Source organism: Populus nigra, chromosome 1 (assembly GCF_951802175.1).
Source record: "Populus nigra chromosome 1, ddPopNigr1.1, whole genome shotgun sequence".
NCBI lineage: Eukaryota > Viridiplantae > Streptophyta > Magnoliopsida > Malpighiales > Salicaceae > Populus > Populus nigra.
In genome coordinates, this window is record NC_084852.1 from 13,620,887 (window position 1) to 13,639,396 (window position 18,510).

The 18,510-nt window shown below is 31.9% G+C and overlaps 2 protein-coding genes and 4 non-coding genes across 6 annotated transcripts; all 6 read right to left on the reverse strand.

The window, feature by feature from the left end:
• Positions 1 to 3,373: 3,373 nt before the first annotated feature.
• LOC133680766 (large ribosomal subunit protein eL32z) lies at positions 3,374 to 5,843 on the reverse strand. The gene is made up of 4 exons (XM_062103750.1): positions 5,701 to 5,843; positions 5,492 to 5,595; positions 3,805 to 3,986; positions 3,374 to 3,707 (listed from the first exon to the last, which is right to left on the reverse strand). Exons 2-4 carry the CDS (start codon positions 5,579 to 5,581, stop codon positions 3,578 to 3,580), a joined length of 402 nt encoding a protein of 133 aa, XP_061959734.1. The 5' UTR covers positions 5,582 to 5,595; positions 5,701 to 5,843; the 3' UTR covers positions 3,374 to 3,577.
• On the reverse strand, positions 4,468 to 4,550 carry LOC133681243 (small nucleolar RNA Z196/R39/R59 family). The gene has a single exon (XR_009836478.1). It is a non-coding gene; the product is annotated as a small nucleolar RNA Z196/R39/R59 family (small nucleolar RNA).
• On the reverse strand, positions 4,616 to 4,693 carry LOC133681242 (small nucleolar RNA Z195/SNORD33/SNORD32 family). Its single transcript, XR_009836477.1, has one exon. It is a non-coding gene; the product is annotated as a small nucleolar RNA Z195/SNORD33/SNORD32 family (small nucleolar RNA).
• Positions 4,770 to 4,846, reverse strand: LOC133681212 (small nucleolar RNA U31b). The gene has a single exon (XR_009836461.1). It is a non-coding gene; the product is annotated as a small nucleolar RNA U31b (small nucleolar RNA).
• On the reverse strand, positions 5,345 to 5,427 carry LOC133681209 (small nucleolar RNA U31b). Its single transcript, XR_009836459.1, has one exon. It is a non-coding gene; the product is annotated as a small nucleolar RNA U31b (small nucleolar RNA).
• Positions 5,844 to 8,483: 2,640 nt separating the features above from the next.
• LOC133681112 (uncharacterized) lies at positions 8,484 to 15,588 on the reverse strand. Its single transcript, XM_062104220.1, has 9 exons — positions 15,176 to 15,588; positions 14,943 to 15,077; positions 13,938 to 14,048; positions 12,769 to 13,053; positions 11,504 to 11,703; positions 10,728 to 11,022; positions 10,302 to 10,412; positions 9,354 to 9,545; positions 8,484 to 8,857 (listed from the first exon to the last, which is right to left on the reverse strand). Exons 1-9 carry the CDS (start codon positions 15,518 to 15,520, stop codon positions 8,510 to 8,512), a joined length of 2,022 nt encoding a protein of 673 aa, XP_061960204.1. The 5' UTR covers positions 15,521 to 15,588; the 3' UTR covers positions 8,484 to 8,509.
• Positions 15,589 to 18,510: the final 2,922 nt, after the last annotated feature.

An 18,510-nucleotide genomic window follows, 5' to 3' on the forward strand; every position in this document is an offset into this window, starting at 1 on the left:
ATTGAATTGATATAGATTGAAATAAAATCAATTGGTTTATAGCAATTCAATTTAAATTGTTCTGTATTTGAAGGTTTTAAAATTTTAGGTAATCCTCCGTATAGAAAAGGTGTTGCTGGATTTTTTAAAATGGGAATGGTTTACAGTATCTTAATTCTTTAATTTATGTAGATGTCCAGGGGGAAAGTCAATAGCACGCCATACGAATATGATCGTTGCTAGTTCTTTTAGCAGCGCTTCTGACGACCATGAGTCGTTAGGTGTCAACCAAGAACATGCACCTGAGACATTGACAGCCACGCTCAACGCTAGCTTGTCGAGTGTGATGTCGCCATGTCAAAGAGGGTTCCCTTCACAGCGGGATCCATTTACCCGGAAGTACAAGGCTCAATAAAAAAAACAACGTTTCAATATAAGTTTGTTTTCCCTTCACATCGACATGTTAATAATTTTTTAAAAAATAATTTCTAGCAACATTGTCAATTTCAGATTTACAAATATTAAGGCTACCAGAATCATAACATGAACGATGAAATCATCAATGGAAATTCAATTGTTTCAATTGAGTGAGGTTTGCAAACATCCTAAATAGAAACTGATGATTGATACATGGTTCAAAAGATTTAAGATTATTATTAACTTAAATATTTTATTATTATGCTAATTCAGTTAGTTTATTAATATTAATAAAAAATTTCTAGTAAAAAATTTAACTGCAAGGAAAATTTTGAATGGGATAAAGCTAACAACGTTATTGCAATGAGGGTTTGGGAGAATCGCTTTGTAACTAGGTAAGATTGAAATCAAGATAAATTTTTTAATTTTTTTATTCAATTTTATTATTCATTTACTAACATATAACTCATTTGTACCATATAGGTTATGTGATTTTTTGTACGAAGCACAAAAGAAGCCAAACAATATGCGTAAGAAAGAGATTTTCCAGATTGGAAGAAGGTGGCGGTTTGGAAGGAATTTAGACCTTCATACATCTTGAAGGCTATATGGGTGGAATATATTCAGCACGAGATGTCCGATCATTTTGTGTGATGATCACACTCCGATGTGAAGAACCGGAACCAGCGTGTTCACGGTTCCATTACCACGACACTAGCGGCTCTATTCCATTCATTTCGCATGCAAAGCGGATGGTAAGATTCTTTTTTAATTGCATCCTTTTTTTATTTGTTTTTTTTTATAACTATATTTAGCTAACAACAATTTTTTCTTGTAGGCTAAAGTTCTTGGACTTGAACCAAGCCTGATGAAGCTTTTTGTTAAAACATACATGCAAATTGATGACTGCCAAAAAAGGATGCAATAGCATGACCAAGTTTTTGTATTTGGGAGATTTTGCTCTATACTGTTGGAAATGGGGTGTTCTTACCTTGTCATGCTCATTTTTTTCTACTCAAATTTTTTTTTCATTACATGTTTTACTTTAAGGAGAGTTCAATTAGGAAGAGTATATAGTTGTTCCCATAAAAAATAGTTTTAGACTCCACTAACCAGGGCTTCAATAGCAATGGATTTGAGTAGACTTCTCATAAAGCATTTCCTCATTAACCCCTAGGAGATATGCTTTGGTGATCTTATCTTCTAATTGCATGATGGAAAAGAGATTAGTTGTGCTCTTTTTAATTAGTATGTTTGTACTAAAGATGGATATGAGTTTGGTGCGTGAATGTTAAGGATGAAGCCAAGCTCTAGGTCATGGTACCACACCCGAGCATATCTATGAAATGTTATTGCAAGGACATTACACATAATGATGTTATCTTGTATTATAAACTATAGGATGCTTTGCATTTTCTATATACTCTCTTGTCTTGGGTATGTAAATTCACTAAAGTTGTTTGAGTTAGCTTTGATAGATAAATAATCTTTAAAGAGATGGGTATGTAACACTCGATGGTAAAGTGGAAAATCTCCTATTTGACAAGGGTGGAGTTCATTCTCAAGAGCTCGTATAATTATTGATTTCATCTTGCATCGAGGTCTTTTTTTATAATGAGTACATAAGTAAGGCTTAGAGGAAGATTGATGAAGATATTCATTTATATGGCTAAGACTTATTAAGGAATGCTCTTTATAACATGAGCATCTTTTCAAATGGTTGGAGTACAAGTGTCCTCGTGCCTACTTGCTTACACATTGTTATGTCCTATTTTTTTAGAGAATCTGAGTTGTCTCTATTCATTTAATGGTGTATAAAATAGAGTTAGGTGCTGTGTTTTTTGTTAAAAGAAAAGGTGGAAGAGTGTGAAGTTATTGTTGTATAATTAAAACAATATCATTAACGATTTTCACTTAATGAGTAATTTGTTAGAGATTTGGAGGAACTGGAGCACCTACAATTTAGGGATCGATTGCTCTCATATGACCTGGCATTTCTAAGTCAACCATGAAAAGAACTTTTAGGTGAAGAGTAAAACTAGAATAAAATAGCTTTTGTTTAAGTTTTTCATAGACAATGCCAGTAACGAGGTTATAAAAACTTTACATTTAATTTTAGGTTTTTCATGGCTACATCTTAGGTTGAAGTGTTTAGACTTTGAATATGGTCTTTATCTATGGGCTAGGTATTTCTTGTAAAAGATAAATAATGTTTAGGAAATAAAAGGAGAATGAAGAGTGTGGGGGAGTGTATGTTATGATTTTTGTTTGTGATCTATGACCTTGTGAATAAACATGTGTTTACTTGGCAACTCAAAATGTATATACACCTCGATCACATGAGCCTACCTCATGATAAGTGGAGTAATGATAGAAAATAATTATTTTTCATCATATGTTGGTTCGAAAATAAAATTCTTAGTTGTTATGTATTATTATATTATTAGTGGAAAGGTTGATATTGCGGGTGATTGAACAAAAGTCGGCAGGAGAAAGCTATTAGCAAAATAATAATAATAATAATAAGAAGCAACTTTTAAGAAGATGAGCATGCGGGATAGTCATTCGACTGATTAGATTAACAAGACAAGAGAACTGGATTGTAGTAACAGGGGTCGGGATCGTGAGATAGGTAGATACTAATCTCTTTTTAACACCATGAAAAGAAAGCTCAAGCAGGCTAGGCTAGATACTTCGTCTCTTTTCTTCTATTTGTTATATCTTAAAACAAAGAAAAAAGGCTATTCATATAATTAATTGGTATGACTTTTAAAATAATCCAACTATTAAATATTTTTAAATGATATTGAAGTTTTTTAATGTGGTTTTCATAATTTTATATATGATTTCAATCATTTGAACTCCTTAAAATAATTATTCTCATTATCATGGAATTAAGTAAAAATAGGTTTTGAAAATCGCTCTGCAGCAGCGCATGGCATTTTACTATATACAAAAAATAAATAGCCTTGCTTAATTAAAAACAAACAAAAAACTTTTCGGTCAGCTGACTCGGAAACAATAAAATCAGATTTATCTCATACAAAATCGATAAAAACAGTAACCTTTGCATAACGAGGATCCTAATTCAACGAGCACCAGTGACTGGAAAACGACACAATCAGCAAAATTGATAAAGAAATAATTTATTACTGCTAAACACACTATTTCAGGATCCACTTCATTCATCCTCCTGGCTGCGCAACCTGGCAAGCTTGTTCGTAACAACAACGTCAAGCTGAGCAGCTCGCTCCACGATCTCTTTTCTCTTCCTTGTCGACACATTATGTGCTATCTCAGCGCAGTAAGTCCTGGAAAACGTGACGGAAAATATAGATTAATGACCAAACAAGTGAATTTCTACCCTGGAATAACACACTCCAACATGATCTCATCTGTATTTTTCACCTGTTGTGCATCATCAGTACTTCAAGCTCCTTGACATTGTGGACAACAAATTTCTTGAAACCGTTTGGAAGATAATGACGAGTCTTCTTGTCAGAACCATAGCCAATATTGGGCATTAGAGTACATCCCTTGAACTTTCTTCGGACACGAGAATCAATACCTTTCGGTCTGCGCCAGTTTGTCTGTTGAAGATTTAATTAGTTGTCAGCAGCAATTTCCTAGTAAAAGTTTATAAAGAATATTCATAGAGTATTTGCAGAGACCAGCTAACTGGTAAAATAGATAGCCAGGCTAGCTAATATGAGCATGTAAACCAAAACGAAAAGAAAAACAGTGTCAGCCACTGGATAGAAACCAGTAAAGACTCAAAGGTAATAAATTAGGTAAGCTTGTAGTAGACGAGAGAGGGGAGACAAGAAAATGGCAAGGAAACAAATGAATTCAATAGAAAGATGTAAGCAGGGATACAGTAACAGTAAAGCTTGTATAGACCAGCTAACTGTGTCGCAAAACCTGTTTGGAATTTATTTCTGCCCTTAAAACGAAATGTCCAGCCACGAATATAGATTCTGGACATTAGATACCATGGGCAAACCTCTCTAAGAAATTTATAGACGAGACACTAAGCACTAAAAAACACGACAAACAATTTTAATCAAATTCTGCAGCCTCAGTCGAAAGATGGTGATTTTTATGATCATCACAGGATAATCAGAACTAAAAAACAATTTGCATCATAGATTGCAGTGGCAAAAAGAACAGAAAATATTAAATTTTAAAAAAATACAATAAACAGCTACATAGATATGCAGAGAGATCAGATGGTAGTGCATGTATAAAATTCATCATCTTATTGCAGGGAAAGTGGATACATATCATCACGCCTCCTTGCATATCTCCAGAATTGAAAACCATACTCGTAAAAAATAAAAGTACAAGGATAAGAAGTCACTATTTGCCATGAAGGATCAGATAAAAAAAGGTTAATCACCAGCTTCCATTAGGAAATAAGACTGGGTGTCAAAAATGCTTCATCATATCCTTCAAACACAGCAAAAGAAAAAAGATAAAAAGACAAGAACTACTATCTTGTCAACGAAACAAGAAAACCATAAAAAGGTTTCACACGTTAACAAAGAAATAAATAAAAGGGGAAAGAAATTGTTTCAGGTATTAAGGGATCAGCTAAAAGGTCAATCTTTATCACCACCTTCCATCGATAGATGAAGGAAAGACGGAGTGTCAAAAGGTATCACCGTGTCCCTCAAAATCCAGTAAAACAGAATCCAACCACACGCCCCGAAAAATAAATAAAATTATAATTCGCAAAATTTTAAAGAAGAAGAAAAACACAAGAACACAATAAAATTACTCGGGAAAAAAAGTAGTTGTTTAGCCTATAGAAGGGATCAGATAGTCGATCGCTAGCTCACCACGTTGCAACCAAAGAAAGAAGCAAGTGAGACTGGGTGTCAAATGGGCTCTTCATTTCAAGGCTAAAAGAAAAGACCAATTTTTTAAAAAAAAATATGAAGAAAAGGAATCAGACAAAGAAAAGTCAATCACCACCTTGCATCTCAAAGTGCAAGTAAGACTGGGGCGACAACAATTATCATCATTTTCCTTTCAATACCCACTCCCAGATGTTCTAAGCAAAAACAAAAGGATCAGCTACGTATACATATACCTTGACAGAGATCTTGCGGTCACTTTGTGGCCTCTTGAACTTCTTAACTCTCTTCTTAACAATCTTCTTCGTAAGCAACGGCACCGCCATTTTCACTTACCTTCCTGCGTTTAAACAAAACACGAACCACTTATCTTTGTTAGCTATTTACATATTATATTGTAATGGGATTTCAGAAAGACCAGACGAAAATAAGAAAGACAACTCACAGTGATTTGCTACGCCGCCGAGGTTTCAACCTCTGAGGTTTAGCTCCAGCTTTATATAAAGCGAGAAGCAAAGCATATTAGGGTTTTTTTCCACTCGGATCAAATTTAAAAAGATCAACGGTGGAGAATTGTGGTTCTCTTGATTACCTGGCATGAACCTGTTTGTTTGGAAACAGTAGATGGTGGTTGGGCCATATGGGATTCTTTGGAAGCCCATTGTTTAGACAACGCCATTTTAGACGATTTTTCTTTATTTTTCTTGGACTTTTTGTTGTCGCTGGCATGGTTGCCCGTCTACGTATTTTTGTAAAAAAAAAATTATAATGTTATTAAACTTGGATTTTATTTGATATATTAATTTGATGATTTATTTATTAATCCAGTTTCTAATTCAGTTTAGGTTTTAAATTAAATTAAATAAAAGTTAATTCAATCAATTTAGCATATTTATACTTGATTTAGTTGACCAATCAAACTCATAATTTTTTTAAATTAATTCAATACAATATTATCTTAATATTTTTTCAATAAAAAAAAGACATTATAGGTTAAATCGGAGTACACCAAGGCTAACATGTGTTAGCTCAAAAATCTTTAAACACCGACAGCTGAATTATTTTAAAAATAACAATAATTGATGGATTTAATATGTATATCAAAGGTTTTAACGTTATCGGATTTTATCCACACTAATTTCAAGTAATATGAATTTTTTGAATGCAAATATGATTTGAAGATATCTAAGCTCATGTAATTAAGCTTTTATAAAATTTAATTTGACGTTACAAAATAAATTTATCACCCATTTTTGTGTTATCACCCATTTTCATTTTAAATGAAGAGCATAAACATTATTGCATGAAATCTACTTTTATGTTAGTAACAGTTAATCAAGTTTTATAACTTTGTGTTTGACTTCATATGAGATTTCTCTAATTATTTTATAACCTTACACACTTATTGTTTTAATATTCTAAAAAACTTTTGTTCATCTTTCCATTCTCGAGCTAGATTATATCTCTATTAGTTACATGATTCGCATGATGTCGCGGATCAATTTTTTTTGCATAAAAAATATCAAAAAAAGCTAAGATCTAAATTTAAAAAATTTTATTTTTTTATTTACTTTAAATTAATATTTTTTTTAGTATTTTTAGATCATTTTGATGCGCTGATTTCAAAAATAAAAAAATATTATTTTAATATATTTAAATGAAAAGTATTTTAAAAAGCAACTGAAACTACATTCCCAAATAGGCATGAATAGTTTGACTTCATATGAAATTTCTCTAACAATTTTACAATCTTACACACTTATTGTTTTAATATTTCAAAAAAACTTTTTTTCATCTTTCCATTCTCGAGCTATATCATATCTCTATAAAGACTTGAATTTATTTCTTTGTGATCTTCTCTTATGAAGTGTGATAATTTTTATGAGAGTTTTATCTATTTTTAAATTGTAAATGTCAATAATCTTTAGTGGTGAGCTATTTAAAATGTTTAAATCTTGATCCCTGAAAAGATTGTGATTATAAGTTTTTTTTAGTCTTGATCTTAAAAAAAAAATTAGTATGATCAACAAGATCTTTCGCACTAAAAAAACTATAATTTAATTATGAATACTTGAATGAGAGGTTTAAGGAGTGAAGCAAATAATTATCTGAATTACTATAAAAATTAAAGTGTATTTCTCTTATTATATGTTTTATTTCAGTTGTTGTTGAAAATGAGATGTTTTTTCTTTTAAGTATCAAACGTTCAACTAGCCCTAATACGGCCTCCTTTTAGACTATTTTAGATTTTTAAACCCGTCTACCTTATGATCTAAGTCATAAACTCGACTGAATTTAATAATTTTGCTTTGTAAAATCTATTTTTTTTATTTAATTATATGATAATAAAAATAAACTCTCATAAAAATAAATAGCTAAAATTATGTAGGAAAGAGAAATTCTTTTCACAAATATTGTTTTTTCTTATTCAATATCATTATTTTTGTTTTGATGTTTTTTTTTTCTGATATTAGTGGCATAGTTCTTTGAATAAAAAAAATAATCATAAAAAAATATTGGAATGAACTAAAACAATATGAACTAAAAAGAAAAAAATGTATATTTTTAATAAAACTTTTAATTTTTTTATTCATGCATTTCTTTTTTATTCTAACAAAAAAAAACTTTTTATGAGAAGTATTATTTTTTAAGTGAAAACTTATTTTGAGTGTAAAAGCAAGTTTCAATTAAAAAATAAAATAATCATAACTTGATTATTTTAATATACGTATATGAAAAATTCAAGAAGAATAAATTTAAGAAAATCATTAAAAATTTAAAAATAATTTTATTATTCTCACTAAATATTCCTGAGCAAATTATTTTTAAAATTCTATAGATTAGACCATTACATAATTATTTATAAAGAAATGGTTAGCATCAATATAAAAAAGTCATAATACTATTTGAAACAATAGCATAATTAGATTTTTTGGTCACTTCGTCTTCTAGTTCGAACTATATTTAGATCATAATAATGAACTATATTTAATTAAATATGGAACGATTTTTATTTCTTTTTTTTAAAAAAAAAAACTCTAAAAAACTGGAACCATTTCTCCATTTTCCATTTGAGGGTCACCCTTGAGCAGGAGCCATGCTAACTGATGTCTCCCACTGTTCTCTGTCCACCTCTCCGCTCAAATGATTTTCCGGGAAAAATAATTACATAGAACTAATCCCATATAATTTGATTTACACACAATCCTATACATTTTGGGGGGAGGGGGGGGGGGCAAAATAAAAAATTCTTGTTATTCTGTTATTTCCATTACACAAATCTTCTCCAGGGGACAAGCATTCAAGGAACTGTAAATAGAAGAACGAAGTTCATATGAGTTGGGAGATGACGGGACAACATCAATCCACTCCTTGCCAACCATCTCCACATGCAGATTTGGCTTTGGGATTGCATAGAACTGGAGTTTATGGATTTGTTGCGCCAGCAACCTCATGAAATTCAAGGAAAATATCATGTCAAAACTTTCTTCTAAATCTTTTGTATCTTCAACGATTTTGATCCCTATTTCTGCTTTGCGGGACTCGACAAACCCAAGTAGAAGTGGACTCCCAGTAACACAATTTTGGCTGCTACTGCATATCTGGAAGAAGGTGCTGCAACTAGTCAAATAACTGTCACGGCAATCACACACAGATGTGACGTTGAAATCTATAATCTTGATACAGAGCTCTATCATTTACCTAGGCTGAAATCATCTATTCCCCAAGAGACGACCAAAAGTTGTCTATCATGATGAGAAAGCCATATTTCTTTGGAAGGTTATACCATGGAGAATTTGATGATCAGTTTGGTTATTTGAAAAGCATGTCTGTGGTCTTAGCATGCTGTGATTGCAGATAATAGGAGAATGATGATACAAAGGTTTGTTTTTACTTCATGCAGAGTTATTTTATAAACCTCAAATATGCTGCCTGATGCAGATTGTTGATATCCGCGTACAATCCTTCTAGCATGATATTGCGAGAAAAAAAAGGTGCTACCCACTAGCAGAAGTTTTTTGTCCCACTAGTTTGTAATTTGGATGGTGTTAAATTTCATATTAAACACACGAATAAAATTGAAAGGACACGTCTAACCTCAATATACTCCACGCCCATTTTGCTGAGATTCTCAGGAATATTGACAGAAGAAAGCAAGCTAATAACTCCTCCAGATCCAACTGGTGATTGCAGTATTTCCCATGGCGACTTCATCATGATTTTATGTCTCTTCCCTTCTTCTTCAGAACTACTAACAACTGGAATTTTCTCTTCTTCCAAAAACCATACCTGTGAGAGGGTTGAAACCTTTAAAGATTGAAGAACAAAGAACAAAACTGGACTGGTGAAGGAGAACCTGCAAGTTTTTTCTACTTCAACTAACACATGACAAGAACCAAGGACTCGTATTCAGATGCATGCATAACAAGTTGAAAGACACAGCTAGTAGTTCTGCAGAGATAGCAATCACCTTCCTGTATATTCCAACTCCATGAGAATCTGTGCTAATAGTGTTAGTAAAACCATATGATATGCAGGCTAAAAATGGATTGAATATATAAGGAGACAGTCAAACAATTGGTCAGGCCAGGTTGAATTTTGAGATGAAAGGTGGTGTTTGGCATTGCAGTCTAACCATACTTTTGAAAAGTTTTGATTTTTTTTTTAGCTTCAAATTAATTTTAATTTTTTTTTATGTTTTTGGATCGTTTTGATGTGTATAAATTTAAAAAAAAAAACATTATTTTAATGCATTTCCAAACAAAAAGCACTTTAAAAAGCAACTTATACCACACTCCTAAACAAGCATAAAATCCCAATAATTCCACCCTTATTAGAACAAAGCAGAATATAAGTAATCTTAAGGAAATCAATACAAAACTTCAGCTATAGCTCTACCGATAGTCTGATATAGTGCTATACCATTACAGTATGCCTTTTGATCCATATAACTCAAGCAAATCGAGTTGCTGAATAACCCAGCTTTAATCTGCAACTACATGTTATCTAAATAGAGAGAGGTGACGATTCAACATCTACACTAACCTTGTTGGAGTCAAATGCGAAGTAATCATTATTTGAGAACAGCTTCTGCAAAGCCTGGATTTCTTGTGCAGGGCAAACCAAAATCAACGGCACAGACACACGGTCTTCTATCTGCCATCAACACATGCTCGTCAAACCACGTTGCAAAATCTCTGAAGACTTTAGATAATGCCAAGGGAAAAAATCCTTTGATCATTGCCAAGTGTCATTAAGGCTGTAACTTAAAATAAACTAAAAAAAATCAATCTTAATAAGCATGCTAATAAAAATTTCATCTAACATGCATATAACAATAGGAGGGGGAAATAACAGTCAGAACCTCAAGACATTAGCAAATAGAACAACAAAAAGGATTTTCTTCCCATCGTACTCACAAAAGAAAAATAGAAAGAGCTTTATGTACAAGATTTCAGAAATGAGTATCACCTTTACAAATGTCTGATCATCAGAAAGTGATTTTTGAAGGAAGAAAAGCAGTGAATTCTCACTACTTTCAGAGTCAACTACTCCAGGATTATCACCTTTTCCTTTCTCAATGTCATTCAAAACTAAAACGATGGCCACTTTGCCTTTAGAAATGAGAGACAATCCTTTTTCTTGCAATTTGAAATTTGCTCCCAGTTTCTCCTCATTTGCACAAGTGATGAACTCCTTTGATATCATCAAAGAACTTTTTATATGCTTGGTTCTTGTGGCACTGATTAACTCAGTTGCAGAGCATCTGATTCAAGCAGACAAAAAGACGAGGCTCAACACATCTGGCACTGGCACCACTTAAAGTCAAAGAGGAAATAAAGAGATTCAACAGGTCCATAAAATAAATAGTATGCAATGCTGATAAGGCTTCCTTATCTCAACAAAATTTTGACTTAATGAAATATGAACTAACAATCCCAGCTTTATCTAGAGAAATAAATAAAACATGATCTATGGAGTTACCAATATGAATTCAGGAAAATATAGAGACAGAAAAAACAGTTATTTTGAATAGTATCATGTGCGCAGCATATACTTTAACCAGCAATACAAAACATACGGGTTTTCTACAATTAAAAGTGATCGTATTTATATGTTTAATGCCTCACAAGAAGCTCGATTCAATAGGCTCCAAATTTGTTTCAGATGAAACAATAATGTGCATCTTGTCCCCCTTCAGTGTGAATCCAAACATGAAGAATATATGTACTTCATGCAAAAGTCACCTCTTAGAGGATATCTTTATATTTTCCAGGGCTTGTTGAAGCAATTTGGAATTTACACCAACAATCTGGTCTGCCAGCAATCCCCTTTTAGATTTGTCCCCATATCTTAGTCCATCAAATACATGCTTTTGTTCCATTTCACAGAGTTTCTTCTTTGCTGCTATAAGGCGTCTTTGGAATTTCTTTCTCTCTCTCCATTCCTGAAATGTATCAAAGATGCTCCTGAGCCACCAGCAACAACCAGTGCAAGCATATGCTTAAGCATTTATTTAAGAAAGGAGAAAAGGAAACGAAGCAAAAAAAAGAAAGAAAGAAGCAGAGAAATAAGGAATCTAAAACTAAGATGCACAGCTGTTACCGCCACTAACACAAATTTGGAGGGGAGGTGGTTAGAATTGGGAAACAGCAAAAAGATCTTATATATGGTGCCCTAATAACTTGGCATCAATAAACTATCAGTCCACACGGGTATCAAACATGAAAGCTCTTACTAATGTATTCACAAAAGTTGACTAAGCTAGTTCCCTTGGTCTGCATTCTCCACTTTTCAATCCTATGTTAGAGCTAAACTTAATTCAAAATGATTTTGCTAGTTGAATATACATAAAATATACTCAGAAGTATGGGAAATAGTGGTATTTGTACAGATAAATAGACAGAAAGGTTCAATTACAAGACCATTTCAGTTGTAGCCTAAGCATATGAAATGAAACAGATCCTGTAATTTTGAATGGCTCTACCCTAAATTTGATCATTAAAGTATCACGTTACTGTTTGATCAACAGCGCACCAAATTGGATAAAGATAGAATTAAAGAAAAGAGAGAGGGTCCTTTTCTTCTATCCTATAAAGAGAAAATTAAAAACCAAAAGTTAGCAAGAACTAAGCAGCATCCATAAGATGTGAAAGGAAGCAAGATATGAAATGAAAATGGCCCAAGAAGCATATCATACCCACTTTGTGCTACATTGACAGTAGCAGATCAAATGCAAGGAAAAGATGTATCTGAAAGCCTATTATGGCTAAAGAAGTAGGATTCTGTTTAAAATAAAATTGCTACTCCCCATTCTCTAAAACATGGGCTGGTGGGGGAAGGGGGAGCAGGTAAAACAATTGTCTGATATGGGAATAAACCATGCTTTCATATAAAAGTATATCAGATATGAGAATAAAACATGCTTTCATTTAAAAGTAAGGAAGGAAATTCTGTCAACAATTAAGCTTTAAACAACATATCAAGTGGAGCACAAAGAAGTATGCCTCACAAGCTCACGCCTTTCTTTCTTGGACCTCTCATCCAGGCGTAGGTTTAACTCAAGAAGTCCTTTCGGAGGTGTAATCCTCATTTCTCTTTCATTCATATTGACATCTGGAACAATTGCTTCAACAAAAGGTACCCAAGCAAGATGACCAGATACCCCTGCTTCCGCTGTTTTTGACTTTCCGGTTCCATCAGGCACATCTGAAGATGTGTAGAGCATTACCTGCAGAAGATCATTACCTCCATTGTCGAAAACATTAACAACAGTTCCCACACATTCACCAGTTTCCTGAGAAGGAGACATGCAATTACAGTCTTGATACATAAAAGCTGGTGTATCAATAATAAATCAGAAAAAAAAAGATAATAATATTCAAACAGACACCACAAGAAGAAATGAGAACAAATAATGCAAAAATAAGGAACAGACAAGCAAGATATGCTGAAAATATGCAAGGAAAATTCATAATAAAAAAACATAAACAACATTAGAAGGATGATTTGGGAAAACAATGGTCTTCAATGCCTAAAATATTTTACAATTCATTTGTATCATGAATATAAAAGTGCCCAAGCATAAATCATGAGTGGGAGTACTTTTTGGACATTAAGGATCCGTTTGTTTTGTGTAGAATATCTTACAAATGGAAAATATTTTACATGTAAAACTTTTGCACGTAAAATGTTTTACATGTAAAATATTTTTCAATATTTGGCTTAAGAAATGTTTTCCCGTAAAATACTTTCAATGTAAAATATTTTTCAATGGTGAGTTGGTGGTGGTGAGATGGTCGTGAAAGAGGAGGTGAAGGAGGAGGGGTGGTGAGATAGAGGTGGTGTTTGAAATAGTTTGATGATATAAATGAATTACTATTCATAAAATATTTTATGGAACTTCATGAACTAAAAATATTTCTCACTAAATGAACTAATTTTAAGGTTAACTATAAAATATTTTACTGGAAACATTTTCTGGAAATCATTTTTCAAAAACAAACATGGGAAAATCTAGAAAACATTTTCCCATAAAATATTTTATGCAAAACAAACAGACCCTAAATTGCACAAAGCCCCTTTATATAGAACTTAGAGGCAGAGAGAAACAAAGATACAAACACGGGTATTTACGTTAACAACTTTTCACAAAATATCGAGGTCTTAAAATGTACAAACCTTAAGAATCACTCTCATTCCGATGAGATCACGAGAATAAAACTCTCCTTCTTCCAACTCTGGCCTTTCATATTCTCTTACAAGTAAAGTTGACCCAACAAGCAGCTTAGCCTGAACAAATCATAAATCTCTTTCATAAGATACATGAACTCATGCTAATATAGAGTAATCATCTCTAATATATGTCTACATAACTGATAAGTTTTACATTTCCGTTTAAACAATGCGAAACGAAGGAAAAATTGCATAGATAGTCACTTTGTGGTAGGATTTATTTTGAGTGGAGTAGAGTAAATATATTAGTGTTGCAATCTTAAAGCAACCTCGGCTTCCCTATATCTATGAACTGACATGGAAATAAAAATTTCATCCAGAGTAAAGTTGCACAGAGCTACAACCAGAATCATCCTGCAGTACAGTGGTAGTGCCTCACAGAATTGAGAATTTTATCAATTATATCCGGAAATCGTGTTGCCCAAACATTTAACATGGAGCCGTTAAGAAGAACATCCTGATTTGGTTTTGAGCAACAACACTAAATCACTAGAATATCACCAGGAGTTGGTTTTCAAATCAAAAAGATTTTAATCTATGCTATATTTTCTCCTAGAGATGAAAATCATGGTTCAACAATTGCAAAACTACTGCAACAAGGAATTCATTGAAGCAGAAAAATATGTCAAGGTAACTGAGGGAATACACATGAAATCCAACATCCAATAATAACAACCTGGATGGTATCAGACTTCTCATGCCCAAAAGAGGGGTCCCTGAAAGTGCTATATTCGAAGCAGACCGACCCTTCAGCATTTTACACTTTTGCATGTTATGGTTGCTCTCAAACTAAAACTAGACCATAATGGTTGCAAGCTCAAGATCTTAAACTTTGCATCAAACAACACAATGACACCTTAATACGCATATCTAATGTTGCTAATACAAAGTCTCAGACCAAGAAAACTGAACTGAATAAGATAGAGTACTGTAAGATATGAACAAGCTCACCCGATCCACAGTGTCAATACCCCCAAATTTAAGTATCCAACTCTTGCGTCCATGGTGTCCTCTTCCTTCAACCAGCTCCACTTCCCGAATTACATCTTTGCCTGAAACTAGTTGCCTTAACCATCTTCTCCCAGGCTAAAATATAGGCCTTAAATTGTTAGTATTACAATAAAACAATACATAATATGCACGACGAACAAGAACCCAGATGGAGAGAATATAGTTTCAGTTACCTTGGAAAATCGTAGCTCCGGAAAATCTGTAGTGGGTTTTACAGAAATCTCTCCCTGGAGGCCATGAACATTGGAAATATACCCAACTTCAACAAATTCTGATTCACTCTTTGAAGTTTCAACAATCTCTTGAGTATCCAGAGAGAGAGAGTGTCTGCGCGTACAGGTTCTGTGGAGAGGGGAGAGGATGGCAGGAAGGTAACTCCGTGGAGGTTTGAAGGGCAGTAATTGAAGAGGAGAAGGGGGTAAGAGGGCGGGAGAAAGTCGGGCTGGAAGAGGAGGAACAAGGGGATATTTAGAGAATGGAAGTGAATGAGAACAGAGAGGTGTAGCTGCCTGCTGCATCCTTTTTTTTTCTCAACAGGCAGAGATTGTTCTTCTAAATGAAAAGAAGATATCTTTTGCTCGTCTTTCTACTCAGGACTCAGGAGTCTAGAGGTGAAGCCCGAGTGGGGACCATCGACTAGACGTGGAGTCACTGTATTTTATTTCCAGAAATAGGATTAAAAAGATAAATAATAATAATAATAATAATACCTTTAAATCTTTTTTATTTAAAAATATATTAAAATAATATTTTTTATTTTTAAAAATTATTTTTAATATTACCACATCAAAATAATTTAAAAATAAATAAAACATTAATTTAAAATAAATAAAAATGAAAGATTTTAATTTTTAAAAAATATTTTTAAAACATAAAAATAAACAAAATATAAATCTCCATGCTCAATTTCTAATTTTTCTCTCACGACAGCAACTAGATAGGCTGTAAGGGGTTATGGTTTGTTTTTATTTAATAGATTTGATTTGTTTTCTTGTGCCAAGATAGGAAAGCTACGATCTCCATTTTCTTTACAAATACACAACCAAACAATAGTTTATTGTAATTCTAAATCTTGGTATTTGCAACCTTTTATTTCCATCTTCTTCTTTTGCATTTAGGGTTTTGTGGATTTTTGTGGATTATATAAAATTGAATTCTTTAGAGTTTTACTTACTTAAATGTTTGATAATACCAGTTAGACACACAATCATCTGAATATATTAGTTTTATTTTGATTTTAATTAATGTACAATATTAATTTTTGAATGAAAAGCAATGATATTTTTTAGGTTTGTTATGTCTTGAATTAAGTTTGACTTTTATTATCAATATTATTGTTAGTTTATGTAAAAGAAATGATGGGTTGCAACTTGCTCAAGCAATTGAAACTAGCAAAAGCAATTGAAACTAGCAATAAAATTGTTTAAGATGAAATAAAAACGGGAAAATGAGCAAATCAAGCCGATACCTTATAATAACATGGCAATACTAGATGTGGTTCTCAATTTCAATTAATTTATAACTTGTTAAGGATATTTAGTGCAATTTGTAAAGTTATCAGTATTGCTCCAAAGATGAAGCAAATTATTCCCAGTAAGGTGATGTGGAAGCAACTTATTTGGCATTAAAAACTTTTGAATATGTTTTCATATTGCATCTAATCAAACAAATTATAGGAATTACTAATGTTTTAGAAACAAAATCAATAATTTGTTGATGCCATTAGTTTTATTTCAACTACAAAGTCATTGATTCAAAAGTTACGGGATGATGAACGAGAACCTTTACTTTAGAGTGTCAAAGAATTTTATGTACGAAATGATATTGATATTTCTAATTTGAAAGCACAAATACAAGAGCTCGTGGCAAGTCTTGTCACTAAAATAAAGTTCTCACAGCTTTAAAACATCACTTCAAAATCGATATATCTATAGTTGTAATTGATTTTTAATTACAAAAGTTAAATAGTAGATTTGGCAATCAAACAATTAAGATTCTTATTTTAAGTTCAACATTATGTCATTAAGATTCTTATAGCTCATTCAATGTTGATTATGTATGCAATTTGGTTGAAAAAAATTTATCCCAAAGATTTTAGTGAGCAATGAAAACTTTATTCGAGGTTTTATTTGCAACATTATGAGCTTGATATATCGAAACATTCAAAAATTGACTATTATTTTTAGTTGTGTAGAGCAATGACGACTTTGGAAAGATAAAAAATCTATAATATAATTGATAAAATAATTCAACTAATCTTAACTCTTTATGTATCTATGTAATTATAAAATGAGCTTTCTCTTTACAATGAAGTTAGTGAGAACAAGGCTTTATAGCAAAATAGATGATGATTTTCTTAATTTATCTTTTGCTTTCTTTTTAGAGAATGGTAAGTGACAATTGAACCCTTTTTCTAGGGTATAAGTGGTTTTTTCTCATTTTGTATTTGTAACAAGACATCAAGAAGCATTATAAAAATTTATTTTACTCACAAATTTTTAGTTTTGTAATATTTGGTTATTATAGTTTTAGGTTTTATTGTTTTAATCCTCAAATTTTATTTTCATCATGTTTTAGTCTTTTAGTTTTAAGAGATGAAAAAGAAAATTGCTAAAAAAGAAAGGAGAAAAAGATATTACTCATCCACTTTTCAACTACGAAAAAAGCTAAGTTTAATGCTAATGAGTTTGTCATGAAAATAAGAGTTTAATAAAAGTGATTTTTTTTTAAGCAAGTTGAAAAAGTAAAAATTAGAGTTTTAAAAGTTTTTAATTCAGTTCGATTTTCAAGTTTTAGTTTTTTGAAGTTCTTTGAATTTTTGGACGTGTTTACAATTAAAAAACAAGTAAGGATCTAAGTTTTTGGAGTGCAAAAACTGTATGTATTTTATTTTTCATTATTTCTTTAACTATATGTATTTTATTTTTATTATTTATTGTTTCTGCTATAATAAAATTAATTTTCAAAACTGTCAAGTAGTTAGAAAATTCATCGATATAATTGGAAAGCAACTAATAACATGCTTGCAAATGAATATTCATCTCACATGTAACTTGAATAATAAAAAAAATAAAAAAAATTCATGATTCTATTTTAAAAGGTATGAATGTGATTACAATTTATTTTTTTAAAGAGTCAGATTAAAATAACTAGTTTAGCTATAGAATAAGGAGTTTGTACTAGTTCATTGACTTGTGCTACGTTATAGAACAAATTATTTTTTTTAACTTAAAAAATAAATATCTAAATGTTGTTATTGTTTTTTCTAGTAGAAAATAAATTTAAACCATGTGGGGATCGACCCAGTGTGATCCGATTGCTTTGACGTGTCCAAAGATAACTTAGATGACGGGTGAAAATGTAGTTTGACTCGGAAAAAATATTTAAGATGAATTTTTTAATATAAATATTGAGACAACAATATATTGGACTGATTTGGGTTGACCTCTCAATCTGTATGCCGAATCATAAAATCATGATAACCCCATACAAAATAAATCAAAACAAA